At 39.7% G+C, this 20,234-nt stretch overlaps 1 protein-coding gene across 4 annotated transcripts in view; it reads right to left on the bottom strand.

The window, feature by feature from the left end:
• The window catches only part of LOC121858326 (proline-rich receptor-like protein kinase PERK8), a 40,281-nt gene extending 23,617 nt beyond the window's left edge, over window positions 1-16,664 (bottom strand). For 2 of the 4 annotated variants that reach the window (XM_042354690.1, XM_042354687.1), the window contains exons 1-2: window positions 16,298-16,658; window positions 10,286-10,334 (exon numbers count right to left, since the gene is read on the bottom strand). In XM_042354690.1, coding sequence (XP_042210624.1) covers window positions 10,286-10,334; window positions 16,298-16,344 — 96 coding nt within the window. In that variant the 5' untranslated portion in view covers window positions 16,345-16,658. Of the gene's footprint in view, window positions 1-8,936; window positions 8,958-10,285; window positions 10,335-16,297 lie in introns of all 4 variants that reach the window. The other 2 variants (XM_042354689.1, XM_042354686.1) reach the window with 2 other exon arrangements.
• Between the last annotated feature and the right edge of the window lie 3,570 nt (window positions 16,665-20,234).

Here is a 20,234-nt window from a genome sequence, read left to right as displayed (position 1 = left end):
ATCTGAGAAGCGATAGTGATGGTATTTTGATGTATGAAGAGGAAGGATGAGAGGAAGAGAAGAGAGAGAGAGAGAGAGAGAGAGAGAGGCTACATAGGTATACATCTTGAGGCCAGCACGGATCACTACCGCCTCTCAACAGCCATTACAGAAACGTCCTCATTAAGAGTAGAGTTCATCGTCTTAATGGCATGAAATTAAAGTAAGAGGGAGGAGGAGCGTCTTCGTTTTTTCTCTCTTTCTCTTTTCTCTCTCTCTCTCTCTTTTTCTCTAGACGCAAGAATATAAATACCAGGAGATGTTTAGTGTCAGATGTTTGAAGACAATTATTGGTTTTCAGTTTTCTCAGGTGGGAGGGCGGTTGGCTTGGACTGGGGAGGGAGGGAGAGGGAAAGGAAAGGAGGAAGGAGAGAGAGAGGGGAAGGGAAAGGGGAAAGGGATAGGAGAAGAGGGTGAAGGAAGAAGAGATGGGGAGGGAGGGTGAAGGAGGGATGGGAGGAGGGACAGACGAGAGGAAAAGTGGGAGGAACAGAGACGAGGGAAAGGGAGAAGTGACAGGGTAAAGGGAGGGGAGGTGAAAGGGGTTGAGAAGAGAGAAGGGGAGAGGTGTGAAGGGTGAGGGAGGGGGGGCAAGAGGGGTTGGGGCTGTTTAGGAAGGATCACTAAATAACAGCTGATGTTAAATTTTTAAGAGTGGTGCTTTCTTAGTCTTGATACCTAAAATTACAAAAAACACACACACACACACACACACACACACACACACACACACACACACAAACTTGGATGCAAATTTATACATCATCATTATTACAATTATTATTATTACCACCACCACTTAATTTATAATACTTTTCTTCCTAACTTATAAGTACAAATTTCCTCAATAACCTCTTCAATGTTCTCTTGAAGCCTTGAGACATTCAGTATCGCATTTATCCATCTGTTTTGAAGAGGTGTGAGGGAGAGGGAGGGTGTGTGTGGGGGTGGGGAGAGAGGTGTAGGGGGTGGGAGGGTGTGTAGGGAGAGGAGATGTGTATGGGTGGAAGGGTGTGTGTTGGGGTGGGGAGTGTGTGTGGTGGGGTAGATGGGTGTGGGGGCTGGAGGTGTGTATGGGAAGAAATGGGGAGGGAGGAGGGTGGTTTCGGGTTGGGTCCGGTGTGGGTTCGATCCCATGGCCTCTAGACTGTGGTAGTAGTAGTAGTGGGGAGACGACGAGAGCCATGACCACTGCACCACGACCTCCTGCCAAGATGGAAGTTTCCACTCGACTTCGTAATCACATTCTGGAAGTCCTCGTCCTGTACACCACACTTATTCTGCCTCAGGGTTCTACTGACAATTTCCTCCTGACGAATTTCTTTCCTTAAAGGTGATCTACACCGTAACATTTTTCTCCGTTTTTTTTTTTTGGGGGGGGGTTAGTAAGTTTAAGTATACTTTTAGGACTGGTTGGTTTTGGAAGTATTTTAGGTAGGAGTCTTGTGTCTATTTTTCGTGTTTAATAATTATTTTGAGTTAGTTTTAGGTATTTTTTTAAGGTTTTGTTATTTTAAGATATATTTTTAAATTCTTGTAAGATTTAGGTATAGTTTTTAAGTTTGGTAACCTCATGGGAATTACTGAACTGTGCCTAAATTCAAGACCTAAAAACTATATACTTATGTAATGATCATCCTATGTTGGGGAGGGAATGGGAAGATGGGTAGAAATGTATTGGGTGGAGATGGATGTGTGGAGGTGGGGAGATGGGTGTGTGGGGTGGGGGAGATGGGTGTGTGGGGGTGGGAGATGGGAGACGGGTGGGAGATGGGGTGGGGGGGGAGAGGTGGGAGAGGGGGGGGTGGGGAGATGGGTGTGGGGGTGGGGAGAGGTGGGGGGAGGGTGTGTTAGGGTGGGGAGATGGGTGGGTGGGGTGGGAGATGGTTGTTTAGAGTGGGGAGATGGGTGTGTTGGGGAAGGGTGATGAACGTGTTGGGGTGGGGAGAGGGGTGAAAAGAGTGGGGAGATAGTTGTTTGAGAGTGGGTGTTGGGGGCGTGGAGAGGGGAGAAGGGTGTATGAGGTGGGGAGAGGGGTGTATTGGGGTGTGAGGAGAGTATCTGTTCGTTTAATTACATTGATCAAACAGTTTTAACACACATAAGACGAGTTCTCAGAAAACGTAACTTTCCTTTACCCACCCGAAACAAGTTTTAAAAAGAGCGGCTAATAATTTTAATCGAAATATTAATTTTAAACAGATAGGGTCGTTAGAGACTCCCCTTCCATCAAGTAAGTTTCGTGAATATTTAACACGCAGGGAACTTGTGATATAAACATGTGCCGAATATACTACAGTGCCTCGTGCGTAAAAGCGAACGTTCATCTGAATGGTCAAGTATTTCACTGGTGTCTTCCCTTTGTTTACCATCCCTCGGCTGATACCCCTTGTTTTGGTGCGACGTCATCGAGAGTTGCCTACATTAGCTGTATTTCAGTAAAAATCTTAGAATAAAATCATCTATTTCACTGCAAATGTTAACAAAGCTGGGATAATCCGCGCTGGAAACAACAAAACATTCCTTACATGCAAAAAAAAAAAAATCCATCAGGCAGGTCATGAAAGGCAAACATTGAGCTAACTAATGGCAATCTAAAATTTCACTACGATTTCGCTGGAAATACTCACATTTTTTACTCTAATATATCAACACAAATTTGTCCAGTCGTCGGGAGGATGAACGTTGACATCGGATGTATACAACAACGGTCTAATGTGTTTTTACAGGGTGTCAGGGAGTCAGAATGTGGCGGTGTCAGTCGAACATAATTTGACATTATTTTTATAGTATTTTTAATGACAGCGTTTACCGCCCCCGATGACACGTAATATTAGGGTTGAGGAAATTGCTGTCTCTTATCCCTGAGATTGAATGAATGAAGTTATGTAGGGAAGCTGGATGTGGGGTGTGTTAGTTGGTCTGAGGCGGAGGTCAATAGCAAGCTGGGTTTATTTGCCAATGAGTAAACTGGTGTATTCTCTTTTATAAACTAGCTTAGATATATGTTGTTAATTACACGACAGACAAACAATTGCAAACTATAATTTCGTCATGATTATAGTCACACCATAAGAGTTATAAATTATATGTGGCCTTATGCTATGCAGTAATGTCACATATATACAGTCACGGTGTTTTATAAGACTTAACGATCATCTCCAGACAGTAAACAGGAGTCATTTGCAACATTATAGTATGTGCAGTGTTGTGTTCTACTGCCACACTTGTGAAACATGGCGGACAAGCCAACCACACAGTCTCACATATACAGCTACAGTAGAATGAGAACATGGCTCGTCTGCGTCACCAGCCACATGCCACAGACCTGTTGGAGCAACTTGCGTGACTTCCCATCCCCACGCTAAATTGTCGACTGCTGAAGGCCCCAGATAACAGGGCTGTCTTTCTCGTCATTATTTGTAGGTGACGCTGAAAAAGTGCTGTTGCTAAACTTTATCCGTACAGTTACCCGGACGAGTTTTGATATTTTGATGTTTTTTGGAATTAATGAAAACTTTGTGGGGGAGAAACTTCATGATGACAAAGACTTGTAAGCAACACAATAAAGAGAAGAATTTACTTCTCTTTCTGATGATGTCGTCTGAACCTGTAAGCTCTTTACCAAACACTTTCAAACTAAGATCTACATTCTTCATCAAGTTTTAAACCAGTGATTTTTACTTTGCCAAAAGTGTTATGATGTGTCGTCACAGCCAGGGGGCCTATTAACTGTGAAATTACTGTACTTGTCTCCAAACTTGGTCGGCGTGGCACTAAAATCTGTCACCTTGCTATCGAATCTTCTCAATTTTACAGGGGGATCTGCTTCCAGTGAGGGTGAGGCAACAAGCGGAGTGCAGTGTAGCAGTAGCCTCTCCACCTACCTCTACTTATGTGTTTATTCTCTGACCATAAGCCAGACACAACTCAAGATATTAAAATCTGCTTCTTCATGGCCAGACCTTTCTCTACAATCAATTCGATTTTTTTATTTTTTATTTTTGCTACAGATGTGCTTTATGAGTTCAATGTTGTTGATGGTCAGTGTGGAATCCGGGTACGTCAACTCCTGTGTTCTTATATCACGCTTATAGGGGAGTTAATTGAGATTTCCTTGTACATATCAATCACTGTGTACATTCACCGTATTTATTCTGCATTTTGTCTTGTTTTCCTATGCAATCTTTCCAGTGTACTACTTTTTGGTCGCGTGACATGACAGATAAGTCTATTGTCATTTACAGAGGGAAGTTAATACCTATTTGCGAGTTTTGCACATCAGAATATATTTTTTTTACACAGATGATGGAAGGGTTGCCAGGGCGTACTCTAGTTGTCATTTTTATCAATACACGCTGCATCATAAACATTAGCTACAACAAGGGCAACTCACCCATCCACAAAGTTGTTTAATTTGTCAGTGTTGTTTTCAAGTGGATTGTTGTATCTTTTGAAACATTCCTTCATCATTTGGTGATCTGTTGCATCTAACTTTTTGTTCGTTACCTCTATGGTGGTCAATGTTCTCATCATAGTGGTCGTCCTGGTCAGCATCCCGCGTTTTGTCCACAGCCAACGACACACACCATATACAGATATATATACTGTACACCGGAGTCGTCCTCTGCTTTACCATAATATTATCTAAGTCGCATGAGGCTGGGATACAGACCTATTTGGTATGTCTGAGACAGAGGATGTCCCGCACTTCTCTTCCTGCAAATTGTTTTAAGTCTCACAGCTAATACCCTTCACCACTATTGCCTTGACTGTCTCACTGTCAGGGACTTGCCACATGGAGTCACCATTTGCTTGTGCTTGATAATTTAGATGTACTTTTGGTACGCTGCCCACACTTTGATGGGTGCCAGGTGATGTTTCACTTGTCCCTTTAAATTTGACTAAATTGCGCGTCTTCTAGTGAGTTTAACGACTTTTGGGGGTTATTCATAATAATTAAAAATGCCTGGACTTACAGGAGCTCATTCTTGGTTCTGTCACAATATTCTCTTGCGGGTTCTTCCAAGAGTTCACTACTCTTACTCTAAAGAAGTTAGTTCTGACACTTTTCTGTAATGCTTGCATCTTTACTCTGTGAGCCATGTTGGGGGTAACCATCCACTAAACGCATATATGTACAGTTGCCACAAAGAGTTCCTATACCCATTGTGGTAATGTTTATGTACATGTGGTAGAGTCGCAATACTAAACTTATGAATGAATCCGTAGTAGTCTAGTAACAATGGAGCTGATTGGTGGAGAAGTTCGGGTGGTGGAAGTGAGGAGAGGAATGGGGTGGGGGGGATAGGGTGGGGGACGCTGCCCCAGATGTAATGTGAACTCTTTTACACTCGCCCTCCGTCGTTGGTTAACTGAAGTAGCCTAAAAGCTTCTGTGCCTTTGTGGTTGTGACCGACGGCCACCACTTTACCAGCCTTGTTAACTAAACTACCAACTAAATTTTTGTTTATATCTCATATTTTGTACAATATTCCAGCCTGTATCATGTATTCGTGTTGCGTTTTTCGCCTGGCCATTTGAGGGCACAGGTGTTATAGGGACAAAAAACGATGGAAACAGAACATGAAGAGTGAGAGAGACGAGAACAACGGGAACAGCAAAAATAACTCCAATATCCCATGTGTGGTCATCTTGAGGTGAGCGAGTGTGTAGTATGACCGACCTGGTCACTATCAAGATAATAGACTAAAATCAGAGTGAAAATTGAGACACAAGACAATGCATGAATCAACTTTGAACCATTGTATGATTTACCAAGGACATGTATTGCGACGTCAGTGTCCCTGTGTGAAGAAGCTTCCTGGTGTATGGTAATCTACACAAATTTCCTCGTATACGTTTTATTTTTGAAGCCTTATAACTCATACTGGTGTTCTTCCTCAAAAGAATCATTAATGTGGATATCATCTATATTGAATTTATATTCTATTTACAAATCCATCTACCATTATTGCAAGGCGAAACTACGTCTAGGAATTTTTCCATCAATCCGCTTCATTGTTTTTGAAGAGTAGTACGCATTAGTTTACTTTAGTATTGCGAGTCTGCCACCTGTACGTAACTGTCAAGGCTAGGGGTAAAGGAACACTTTGAGGCAACTGTACATCAGACAATAATGCCCTTTGAGGCATTAATAAACTTTTAATAAATTCCCCCTTCCCCTTCTGTAGTATAAGCCAAGCAATTACATACATTATCATCTCGCTTAGTAGGTGAGGTGTCTGAGTACCGGCACCAGTTAGGTGGCCTCTTTAGACGTTCTCAACCAACTGGCAGTTTTGGGCATATCTCGGACACTAAGCAGAACTGTGGTAATCTACGTGTCGTAACAGTGCACTTTTGACAAGCCAGATTGTGCCCTGTATTAAGTAACAATAAATTAAAAAGGATCGAAGCGTATGCAAACAATGTCCGCGAATCGTTACCAGGGTATAGTGATTATCATATGAATGATGCTGTTACAGTAAATTATTGTATTCGCCGCTGGAGGTTGTATCATGCAATCGTTCTCTTTAACGCCCAAAGAACCCTGAATTATCATTGTACGAACCGTTACCATGGCAACATCTTGTCTGTTTTGCTGTTTTTTTTTTAATCTTATCAGTAGACCTTATAATATATTGATCAAACCTTCCAAGTGTAGTGCAAATCCGTTCACCAGTTACAGAGTTATATTGTATCCACACATACAGCGACAGACAGACAGACAGACAACTATATCTACAGTTATGAGTAAGGAAATTTAATATTGAAGGATAATATCACGTGATAGTGCCGCACAATGGAGGCTTAAATATTAAAGTTGGTCATCATAACCTCATAGGTTATGACGAAGACCAGTGTTTATGATGTTTTTTCACCTATACAGTAAAGAGTGGGATGGGTCTTTAACATGTTGGAGTAGACAACTGTCTATTTGAGTTTCTTAAAAAATAACTGCAAAATTGTTAGGGTTTGGTGTATTTCCATTTCGACATCACTATCATTACAATCACGTACCACCGAATGATAGCTAGAATTTATTGTTGTTGTCGTGTTTCTTAAGAATTTTACATTCCAATGATTCAATACACTACACTCTGGTGATCTATATATGCACCCAGCAACGTGTGTGTCTCATCCAATTAGCTTCTTTTTACGCCACTTCGAGTCCACAAAAATATATCACTGAACCCTAACCTGTCTGGCTCCAAGGTCCTCACTTGTAAAAATAACCCTCCCTCCAACCTTTCTCTCTCTCTCTCTCTCTCTCTCTTTATCTCTTTCCCTCTCCCTCTAATCTTCCTCTATCGCTCCTTACCTCTCTCACTCACGCAATCTCTTCCCTCTCTACCGCTCTCTCCCTCCCTACCTCTTTCCCTCCCCCTCTCATTCCCCACCCCCTCTCTCTCTCTCTCTTTGCCTTCACGGTAAGTTCTCATCCCATTTATCACTCCAGCTGGCCACTCGAACACTATTTTAGTATATTTGTCATTCCGCGAATATCAACGTGACTGTAAACCACGACTTGACACTCCATCCAGACTTGTCTTTCTGAAATGGCGAAACAAAACGAAACTTAACTAAATGTGTTGAGTTTTGCGAGCGAAAAAAACAAAGGTTGGACAAACACTGGCAAGATCAAGATATTAAGTTACAGTTGACACTATACGAGTATATACAGTGTTATATGTATCGTTATATTTACAAAGTTATATATACGAGCAGAATTGAATACCAAGATTTGAGATAATAAACCTTTTTTACGGTCGAGTCTCAGTGCAATTTGTGAGCCATATTGGCCTCCTTTATACAATGGCTTCAGTGAGCTGAAAGAAGCTTTCTTAAATCTCCAATGTGGCGGAGAAATTAATACAACCTAAGACCGCTTGAGAGTTTGGATTGCATGTACGGCAGTTTGCTCCAGTCTGAATGACTCTAACATAAACTAACTAATAAGATTAAAATTATATCCCAGTAATTAGATTGGGTCTATTAGGACTGGACCCCAAATCGACCCGTCACGGAGTTTTTGGAGGGTGCTACAGACCGGGGGGGGGGGGGTGTGGGGCAGCGTTGTCAGGAAAATAAGTCACAGAAAATTTAAAAAAATTTACTCAGGGAAAAAGGTTATAGGAAAAATTAATTCAAGTAGGATAAGTAAAGATAGGTTAGGCTAGGTTAGGTTATTTTTGAGACTTTTCCTGTGACTTTTCTGACATGTTTTTTTTCCAACAGTCGGGAGTGGTGAACGCTGTTGCCTGTATTCGCTGGGTTGGTTCGCCGCCCCAGGACACAACTTCCAAAGACAATCAACTTTTTCACGACCCATTACATTCATTACATTATGTCTATAAACGGATTCAATATTTTGTTCATGAGTTGTTACCAACCATCGTCTGTTTATATCATCAGCTGATCCACCAAACTTATGGAAACTGACGTCTTTATTTTTCATAATTTAACGAAATCCTTCTGTTTACAAACGGGTTTATTTACTTTTATTTCCCAATGTCTCTTATATCATCAACTGTTTGATTAAAACAAATGAAAAGTACCCCCCCCCCCCAAATTCTCCCATTGGAACACATTAACGACGTAGTTTCGTTTTACTACAGCTGGAGATTTCGGCGGTGAGATAAAACAATGTAAAAGGAAGACGCCTTTATATTTCAGAAGTCAGTTCTTTCCTTTAGTCAGTAGCTGCACGTTTCCCTGAATTACGTGACAAAAATTGCGCCGACAATTTATATACTACTGTATATAATGAGGGAGAAGAAAAACGCGGGAAAAATTGCGCGGGAAAACTATTTATATATATATTAAGGAGAATTAACGCAAGAAAAAGAATAGAACAAATACTTTACAGTATACATACACCAAGATAAACTTACCTCCTCGCCAATCAGCTCCAGCTGCTTGCAAGTAAACATATGTGAAACTATCTAGTTTACTTTATTCTAATTGTTGCCGACAGTGTAACAACTATGGTGTTTTTAATAATGGTGTTAAACGCTTTTGTTTAGGTTATTGTTTATAAGTCTCAGCTAAAGCAGCATAACTTTATAACATACTTTCGTTGTTAAACATAATAGTTAACAAATTATTCGGTACATTATCATTAGATTGACCATATAACAGTGAAAATACAACAACAACAACAATACTACTACTACTACTACTACTAAACTAATGACAACAATAATAATGGTTAACAATATATTTGTTTCGTATTTTAGGTTTGAATATTAACTAAATAATATCATCCTAACAGCCAGTGTCAATCATACTGTGACTAAACATCATTATTAACTACAGTACTGTATTATTAAAGGATGCCTATACGTATGGCATAACCAAACATGTGTGTACAAATGTGTATAAGCGTGCATGTGTGTGTGTGTGTGTGTGTGTGTGTGTGTGTGTGTGTGTGTGTGTGTGTGTGCGTGTACATTTTACCTGAACACGTGTGCACAACTACCATTACACTATACACCACACACTGCTACACCCAAACTCAGGCTCTATATAAATCAAGACAGACTCGCGTTGGTTAATATTTTTTGCATTTATGAGAAAATAATTAGATACACCTCAAACATTCAATTGTTCAATTATACACAGACCTAAGACTTTCAATTGTACATAGGCCTAAAACTATTTATTGTACATAGGATTAAAACTTTCCCTTGCATATAGATCTAAAACTATCCCTCGTGCAGTCCATAGATCTAAAAGTTTCCACCTCTCACATCTCCAATCGTGAGGGGAGGAAAATTGATGTGTAACTGGTTGATTTAACGCTGAAACAAACCTTGCGTGAAAAATGGCATCAATTTTACACTGTGACTTTAAGTTAAGGAACAACAGTAACATAAAGAAAATTTGTGGATATTGCCCCCGAAATTTGAACCATTTTTCTACTTAGTCACGAATTCCTAAAATTTTGCTGTCAATTAAACTCTTCAACTTAGAGATAATTATTAATTTTTGTTCTATGTATGTGTCATGAATGGTGAATTTTAGTTCTTAATTTTTGTACATGATCATTAAAAATAACACACAAGAATTTTTGACCGATTGAATCATAAAGCCAATGTGTTCATATGTTCTACCACCCATATGTGGCCTCAAAAAGTCCCTGAAATCGGTAAATCTCATCAGTGAATCGTTGTACATCAGTCAATGTCACGTTGTTCACCTGTACACAAGTCCCCGAACACCTGTACACTACGAGACTCACCTGTACAGTTTCGTCGTGTATGAGGTAGCGACTTCTAACAGGCTGATACCTGGGGGAGAGAAGGGCCAGTTAAGACACATTATTATTAGTAGTATTATTATTATCATTATTATTAAAAAAAATAGATCTCTAATTTACAGGTAACATATGCAAATGGTCCTTGTAAAACACTTAAGAGAAATAACGTTAAAAAATAATATAATAATAATAATTTCACTTTCCGTTTATTACGATTTTTTATATTAGACCATAATCAAAATGGCAGGAGTCTGTTGTGGTTGGAATATAAACTGGTAAAAACAAAGGTAAAATTCTATATAATACGAAAGAGAGAAAGAGAGATACTATGTGCAGGACTAGAGAGAGAGAGAGAGCACATAAATTTTGGTAAAGGAGACAGGGTGAGAATGCTGTACGTCCTTTATACAGAGAAAATACCCCCAGTGGTGTGAATGAGGCTCTGTTTAGTATGCATGCCACAATGAGGGCCAGAACACTGCCGCCCTCTGTCTCCACGCTCAGCAAACGTGTCGTTGCACGTCTAAACACGTAATAATAACATGCCCAAACACGCCACAGCACGTCCAAACACACCATAGCACGGCCAAACACACTTAGCACATCCAAACACATTAAAACATGTCCTAACACGCCACAACATTCCCAAACACGTTACAGGACATTTAAACAGCTATAAGACACCCAAACACTTTACAACACGTCCAAACACTCAACTTTCACCTGGTGTAAAATTTTCTTCCTGCTTAAAGTTTTAAAGTTTCTTGTGTAAAAAATATAAAAATGTTTTGGGAACAATATAAGTATTGATATAATTCATTTTGAAATTAACTTTGCATCGTGTGCTATATCCACACGCAGTTTATTATTACCATAGAGGCACAATTAATATTTATTTGTTACAATAAATAGGGATGATTGTAGTAATAGTGATAACTTCTATGTATTTCTCTTTATTGGAAACATATGATTGACCATAGATGATCATGTAGATCATGATACATAATAATAATTAGTTTCTTAGAAAACCCAATCTAACTTAACCTAACCTTACTTTATGTATAATTAGCTTATCTTATGATGATAAACGACGTCTTAAGTGAAACAGAATTTTTTTTACCCCATAGGAATTAATTTCCAGTAAGTTACATCAATAAAAAATATCCCCAGTTGGCAAACACGCCAGTTGCTTTTTAAAACCTAGCTGACGTTTATCCCTACACAGCGCGACACACACACACACACACACACACACACACACATGTAGGCCTACCTGTGTATAAGGATAATTTAAAAATGTTTTCTTTTTTCTCGAAAATTCACAATGATCAATGTATGCAGATTATCATGGTATAATTTCAGCAAAGTAATAGGAAAAAAACACCAGTTACGCTTACAGAATTAATCGGACAACTAATATTATTTACCCGAACGTGTACAGTATATACGGGGTCAGCCAAAAGAAGTGTGGGGATATAATGTTATATTTTTAAAGCATTGATACAAATCCTTTTTACTTTTTATTCAGAATGGAGATTAATGGTCAGAACTTTCCTGGTGAACAGAGGTGGTAGACGACGTACACCTAACAACGCTCTCTTAATGTTAAGTTCTTTTAAACACACAACGTCCATTACTGCAACGTCAGGAGCATGATGTTACCGTTACCCCGTCTGAACAGGTCACACGTAGGTGTGTTTCAAGATCTCGGCTATCGGGTACAGTAAATAAATGACCACCACGCTCAGGAAGACTACGGTCTGTAAGAATAGTGTGAGCGCGTTGGTATGTGGCCCCCACAGACGTTTAGTTGAATTTCAATTTGCTGAAATCTTTCTTTTTTGTGGCGCTACTTAAGAAGACACAGAGTAAAGTCAACTACTAAAGTCCGTTTTCCTCTCCCTCTGAACCACGAACCCCGAGATTCAGACTCATGAATCCGACGCATTTATGGACAGAATAATGCATCAGTCTACTGCTTTGGGTTCACAAGTCTGAATCTCGGGGTTCGTGGTTTAGGGGAAAGGCGAACGGATTTTCGTAGTTTGAAAGATGACATACACGTGAAACTTTGACCTCTGTAATGTATATTGTCATTTTAGTGTTCGCCAGTGTGAAGGAGCTCGTGATGGCCACCTACCACACGTTATATTTTAATCAATAGTTACAAAAAATATTATTGAGGTACAGCTTCATAAATAAGAAACAAAACTTATACCAACAAATTCTATATTCGATTATTTAAATTTTAAATCTCTGCACTAGTTTTGGCGGACACACATGCACACACACAGACACAAGCACGCACACAGATACATACACAGACACACGCAAGCACGTACGTACGCACGTACACATACACGCAAACATGCACCTGTACACACATATACATACACACACACACACACACAAGCAAATATATATGCACTATGGATAGGTATTTCAATATTCAGCACACATAAGTAATTTCAAAATAATTTTTGGAAGCACTACTGACAAACACTTTGCTATGCAGAGCGAACAGGCAGTTTTATGTATTCAATAAATACGTATAAATTATAAAAAACAAACTGATAATTATTCATGCAACATTGACAAATAGCTTCGTATGCAACACACACGAGATGAGAGAGGAAAGAAAAACTAGGAGAGAGAGAGAGAGAGATACTACGCAGGATAATATATACCCCACCTGTAGAATTAGATATTTTCCCCAGGGTGAACACGGATAACCATAAAACCTCTAGGAGGACCAGTTACTACCTATAAGCAGTGGGACCTAGAGGCTGCCTGCGTCTTAGTCTGCCATCCTCCGAATGAAAATCACGAAAACACGGAAGGATAAACATATTTGCTGTTTACTGTATATCACAAAAAAAAATATATTTCCGCGATGCTTACAAATACAAAAGGAAGCAGTACTATGTTAAATAAGTGTGATGACGAACTTGCAACACCGAGAAAGTAACCAGCAACACAAAAAACAACCTGTAACACTGAGAAAGCAACCTGCAACACCGATAAAGTAACCTGCAACACCGAGAAAGTAACCTGCAATACCAAGAAAGAAGCCAGGAATACAAAAAAGCAGCTTGCTACATTGAGAAAGTAACCAGCAACACAAACACAACCTGCAACACTGAGAAAGTAACCTGCAATATCGAGAAAGTAACCAGCAACACAAAAAGCAACCTGCACAATGAGAAAGTACCCACCAGCACAAAAAACAACCTGCAACACAGAAAGTAACCTGCAACACCGAGAAAGTAACCAAGAAGACAAAAAGCAACCTGCAACACTGAGAAAGTAACCTGCAACGTTGAGAAAGTAGCCCGCAACACATCCTTAAAAACAACAACAAAGGGGCAAGCATGATGTCTTCAATATGAATTATGATAACTACTACTGCAACACACACAGAAAATAAAGTAAGAAAGTGCCATCGTCTCTTGCAACTCGGAGAACTTGAGAGAGGAAAGTTTGCAACAGCCGGAACGAAAAGAAAGTATATATTGACTGCCCCATGATGATAGCAAGAGTACAATGACTGGATTACAAAAGCCAGGAAAGAACAGGATGATTGAAACAAGGATGAGAGAGAGAGAGAGAGAGAGAGAGAGAGAGAGAGAGAGAGAATCCGATGACAATAGAACAAAGAAAGTAGGCGTATGGTGACGGCAACACAAAGAAAGTACGTATATGCCAGTAGTAATAGAGAAAGCAGGGTATGGTGAAAGAAAAAGAAAGTAAGAGTAATATGACCGTAACAAAGAAAGTATGGAGACTGTAACAAAGAAAGTAAGAATATTGTGAGCGTAACAAAGAAAGTAAGAGTATGGTGACCGTAACAAAGAAAGTAAGAGTATGGTGACCATAACAAAGTAAGAGTAATATGAGCGTAACAAAGGAAATAAGAGTATGGTGACCGTAACAATGAAAATAAGAGTATGGTGACCGTAACACAAATAAAGTAAGAGTATTATGACCGTAACAAAGAAAGGAAGAGGTATATGACTGTAACACAAAGAAAGTAAGAGTATTATGACCATAACACAAGGAACACACCAGCGCCACACAACAAGGGAGATGTGATTGCCTCTGTAGATGACGTTACTAAGTGCGCTAACACACACCGTCCCGAAAGTGTTAAAAAAAAAGAGTATTTTCCAGTACATTAATTTAACACTGTTGACCGCAGCGAAAAGAGGAGGTAAATGTTATGTTTTTCTGATATGCAATAAAAAAAGTTTTGACTCTGGCCATAAGAGGGAATTGGAAGGGTCCTTCGGATAAATATCACGTGATGGTACACAGGGAATGTTCAAATTCTGCATACTTCAGGGGTTTTACGGGAGCTTCACGGTTCAAAGGCTTAGACCTTTAAGTAACGAGTTTGTACTTTTTTTCTGTGCCATAATCTGTTGTAATAATAATAATAATAATAATAATAATAATAATAATAATAATAATAATAATAATAATAATAATAATAATAATAATAATAATATTATTATTATTATTATTATTATTATTATTATTACAATTATGAATATTATTGCTACTATTAGAATCATTAATATAATTCCTATTAATAACATTATTATATTTTCGAGGGTGAGGGACAAAACAAGGGAGATAGGAACCTTGTCTTTTCTATGGCAGAGACGTGTTCTGGATAGTAGCCAAACTGATAAGATTATGCCTCACAGCTATAACTTAACCGCATGTATACTGTACGGTATATATAATGAAAAACATGTCGATAGTCATTGTTCCACTTTATTAATTTGTTTAGAAATGAGCCACAACATTCTGTATTAACTTTATGTCGTTTACTCGTTTAATAACTAAATAGTTTACTGATCAACTATTCCCGCCAGAATTGGTACCCACAATTTATGGAATTTGTTGATGAGCGGGTGGAGGTGAACCCAAACACACCAACACTCTGGCTAGCTGTGGCGTGTGGAAAGTAGGCTGACTGCGTGACATAGTAGGTGGGCTGTCTGACACTGTAAACACATCCAAGCGTGAATAGCGTTGGGAAAGAGGAGAGGGAGGGGGGAGAGGACTAGTAAGAAATATTAAGTAATATCAGTCTGGTGTCTCTCGAGGAGTCAGACAACATGCTCCTAGTGTTGACACTCAAATGCGCCTCTGCATACGGTTCATAATTTAACCCAAATCAATACTGCTGCAACGCATAATCAACCAGACTCGCTTTAGTACAAAATTTAATATTTGGCTGCATTACTAAATGTTGACCATATATTATATATTATTGAATACTACACAAAAAAGTTCATTACCGGTATAGTATTCACTATTTTCATATGAATGCTGATACTATGAAATCGTTCATCATTTATTTTATAAAATAATCGAATGCCAATATTTTTCATTGTTGTATATCATTGAAACAATTTGTTTTAATTTTCGTGCGTAAGTTACTGCTAGACTCTACTGCGTTTTCTTTATCTACTGACAGCTGGGGACAAACGGAATGATTGCGTGTTACAAACGCTTTAGTAACGTAATTATCTTCATTATTCGGCTAATTGCTCGTTAACACCTTAAGCAATTAATATGTTTTCCTTGCAGGTCTACCGTTTAGATAGGAAATTATTTATCTGGATTTTTCTCCAGTTAGCCTCATGACCACCAAATATTGCAGATTACACGGTTCATCCTTCGTGGACAGTGGAAGTGAATAGATCACCAAACCCTCTGACTCGTCAAACAACACTCCCAGTACGCAAATCATGAATCTCACTAGTATGTAAGGGGTACCATGAATGGTTGCACACCCCTCACCGCCTCAGATGAACAGCACTCTTAATTACTAATAAGTAAATCTGACAAAATGATGTATTCACTTCTGGATTTGGCGTAGCATAGCGGGTATTGCTCAGGCGTTGTGTCCAGGCCGTGTGCGGGTGTCATGAGACGGCGAATGTTGAGGTGACGGAGGGGGCGTGTAGTAAGGTGTCTTACCTGGGGTCGGCGATCAGGGGCCAGCAACGGGCTATGCAGGCGCCCATCGTGCTTCCTGCGGGCGTGGGCGTGGCAGCCGCGTCTTAAAGCTTCTGGGCGTCGACATAGGCATCCAGGTGAGCGTAGGAAGAGGTCACCAAGGAAGAAATACGGTGGAGCGCGGCGGTGTCCGCCATGCCGGGCCAGCTCGGCTGCTCCACCAGCACCCACCGCTCGTAATCAATAGTGGTGTCCGAGTCAGCCCACACTGGCGGCCGCTGACGGGCTACTGACTCATCGCAGCGGCCAGTCACGGCATATGGGGGCTCAGTAGAGTGGTGATCAGCAGGCCGGGCGCCACTCACGACTTGTCTGGGCTAACGCGGTCATTACGTTCGTCACCAGACCCCAGTCTCCGCCACCCTCACCACCAATTGTCACCAGGTTCGCACACGCGGGTTATCAGCTGATATCAATGTGGTAGCAACACGTGGTGAGTAGCAAGCCTCTATCTGCTCCCACGCGCTCTTACACTCAGGGTCCTTAAGGAAGGTCCTCCACTGCGGCCCTTAAGTGTGCATTCACGAGAACTTAATTAAAAATCTTGACGGCGGGTACTCGGCAGAGGCTTGACGTAGAGTTCTGATACAGTACACTGTGTTCTGGTACTTGTGTCGGGGGATATGAAGTGGGTGGTGGGTGTTAGGCAATTTGTGACCAGCGCTTAACTCGTCTGAATGATTATTTTGCGAAGATTTCTCTTAGTTTTAATATATAGTACAGTACGCATTACAGATATGTTACTATATGATGAAGTTTTGTAGCTATCGAAAAAGTGGACCATGTATATCGTAGATTATACATAATAGATAATTTTAATTGTAATTGGCGTCAGCAGCAGGTCGCTCATAGGTAGGTACAGTATTAGTAATTATGTTTTCATTTGAATGGTTTGAAAGTTATAAACATTGACCAGTTTAAAAGCCTTTGTGAGATGTATTCTCTTTTTTGGTTTTGTTAATCAAGCAAATTCCGACAGAGACGACGAAAATATTTATATTTTATGATGAATAATGTTAAAGGGAATTAAAATACAGCCAAGACTTGTATTACTACAATAATTACAGGTTTGTTGTTGTTTACGTGTATTTCCGTACTTCAGCTACTGTGGTATATAATTTTTTCTTTGGTTAAAGCGCTAGACAATGACTAATAGAAATGATGGAAAATATAATGTCGGCGTTATAACATATTACTGCGCTTTGATAACGGGCACTTTTCATTAACAATTAAACAGTAAGAGAGATACATCTAATTTTGATGTTGAATTTATAATGTATTATTGAGCCTCAACAACTAAAGTCTTTAAGCCTGTACACTCGATTAGTAATTATAATAGACATAAATGATTAATGGCTAAAAGAAGATGTTGCTTTAATATGCTATACACAAGGTCATCAAGCACATAACTGCGTTGTTTGTGACAAAAGTCATCACAAATATCATAATTTCTTATTAGAAAACAATACAATGCAATATTGTCTTCATACTGCATTTGCATAAATTAAGTAAATGGTGACATTGATCTGTTATAAACATAAAGTAATGAGATCATTGGACTTACCTACACTGGTCAGCCTCTCATCTTAGTTGTCTATTTTGGCGTACAGTATTCTTGTATCTTCAAATTACGAGGAGTCGAAGAATATTCACCGTACGATCCTCTGAGGTTCAGGGCTGGGTCTCAGCATCTTAAAATAAAGCAGATAAAAAGAAAACAGACGAAAATAGAGCGTGTTAGTGGTGCGGCATAGTAAAGGCTTTACTATGCCGCTCCACTAACTTAGTAACTGTGCTAAAGTGGATACAAACATCAGATTTGGCACAAAGGTACGACTGTTCATGCTTACAGTTACGGGATACAGAACCACTGTCAAATATTGCTTTAGCGCATGCGCAACTGGATTTGTTTTTCCAGTGCAAATAAAACCATTCAAGATTGCGGGATTGTTTTTATATTTGATCACATTCACCCCCTCTCCCCCACCAAAAAGAAAAGAAAAGTGGAATGAGCTTAAATACGGCAGATGATAATTTGACGCTAAATAGTTCAGACTATTACACTACAAATTATTATAGAGTGGAACTTCTGCTGAAACATATATACTTTCTTGCTCTGTCCGGCAGACACGCTTTTTTTTCTATATTTTAAACATATACAGGAAACGTGTTTCTATACGACATAAATATACTCGCGTATTGCTGGGGATATATCTTGTGTGTGTATGTGAAGAGTTACCGACGAGCTTGATCGCGTTCCCTAGGATGTAACAGTGCCGCTAGGTCCTGCCCATGCAGATATCTGTGATCTGCTCCATGACACAGTCGCGAACCACTTCTAAGTTTGGAGTCGTTTCCCTTGAGGATTAAGGTTGTATGGACTGGGTTTATTTTGCGATTGTATTTGATTTAGGATGTATGGACTGGACTGTTAGAACAGGATTCCCAACAACTGTTACCTGCATCTAGAGAAATAAGACCAGTAACAGTGAAGAAAGTGCTCATGAGTGTTTACATTCTCCATTGCATTCTCCAAGGTCGCTTGTACATAGAAGCCCACTTTTGGATCATTTCATCAATGATTAAATGACACGTTTTTGTCCTGCAATGTATTTGTTTTAGTCCAAAATGAGAAGGTTTATTTCAACACAGAGGTGCTGCTAGAGGTACAGTAAACGGAGCTTTAAGGGCGTATCGGTTAAAGGTGTGGACGCCGGATGAAGCCAGCAAGCAGTATGATTCCCATGGTGGCAGTGACGAAACTGTTCTTATGTACAGAGAAACCCTGACTTATCACCTGTCATGATAAACGCTCAGACGGTATGAAAGAGTCACCGGATTTGTTCTAAAAGGATCGTTTTGTTGACAACATTATCCCTTCTTTATGAGGAATTCTTATAATACTAATACTGTATACTGTATGAAAGCAATGTGGTCCGATGCCTAAAATTTCCTCGGGTAAACAGTTAAACCATACCGTAAGAAGCATTCGGCAAGATGATCCTTGTTTAAAATAACAGTTCACGGTGTAAGGTATCCTACATACGAGTAATTCACTACCAACGACACTGTCATATGATCAATCATGTGACTGACTGTGGGAGAGCTTGACGCTGGTACACTTCTGGTCCTCGAGATTAGAGATTGAGCTGATTACCTTCTGTTTGCGCTGAGAAATAGAGAGAGGTAACCCATGTGCTAGGTAAGGCAGAAGCCAAATCTAGCAGGTGTACCAACAGTATCTTATGATTTGATGCGTGAGTGGGAAGGTGACATGTAACTCCGCCGTGAAGATATGTGAAAATGATGGGATATTACTGGAAACTAGACATGTTTGATATTATGTGCATCACGAAGCCTCTGTAAGGCTTCTGACTATCCATGAGGATTACAAGATTCTTTTTTCTTTTTACAAAACGATGCTTGTGTCAGAGAGAAAGAAGAACTGTATTTATCGTCGGTGTTGCTGGACCAGTGAAAATCTCGATGAGGTTTATTATTATCTGTTCCGGGTATCTAAACCCATCACGATATATGTGGCCAGTGGTGAGGAAATTAATACACCATTGAGAGCAAGGAATGAGAGCCTCATCTTTGGAAGGGAAGGCATGATGATACTGGCGTCAGCAAGCCTTCTCTGCTTAGGAAGTAAAATAGATACAGCATTAATGTGACCTTCGAATGTATTCAGAACCTTGCCTCAGGCCCGCACGTGATGTAACAGATCAACAACACACGAGGTCATGGTCCAGTTTTCACTAAACCACAGACTTACCCACAAAACTTATAATAAACATTATTGATTTTATGTCGTTTCTCCAAGTTTTTTTTGAGTATACAGACTTTAGTTTATGGTCATTGAGTAGAAATCTAGTACATCGTCTCTGATAAAACATAA

This window comes from Homarus americanus, unplaced genomic scaffold (genome assembly GCF_018991925.1).
Source record: "Homarus americanus isolate GMGI-L3 unplaced genomic scaffold, GMGI_Hamer_2.0 scaffold57980, whole genome shotgun sequence".
Taxonomy (NCBI): domain Eukaryota; kingdom Metazoa; phylum Arthropoda; class Malacostraca; order Decapoda; family Nephropidae; genus Homarus; species Homarus americanus.
The sequence above is the reverse complement of the archived record's forward strand: the minus strand, read 5'-3'. Positions and strand labels throughout refer to the sequence as shown.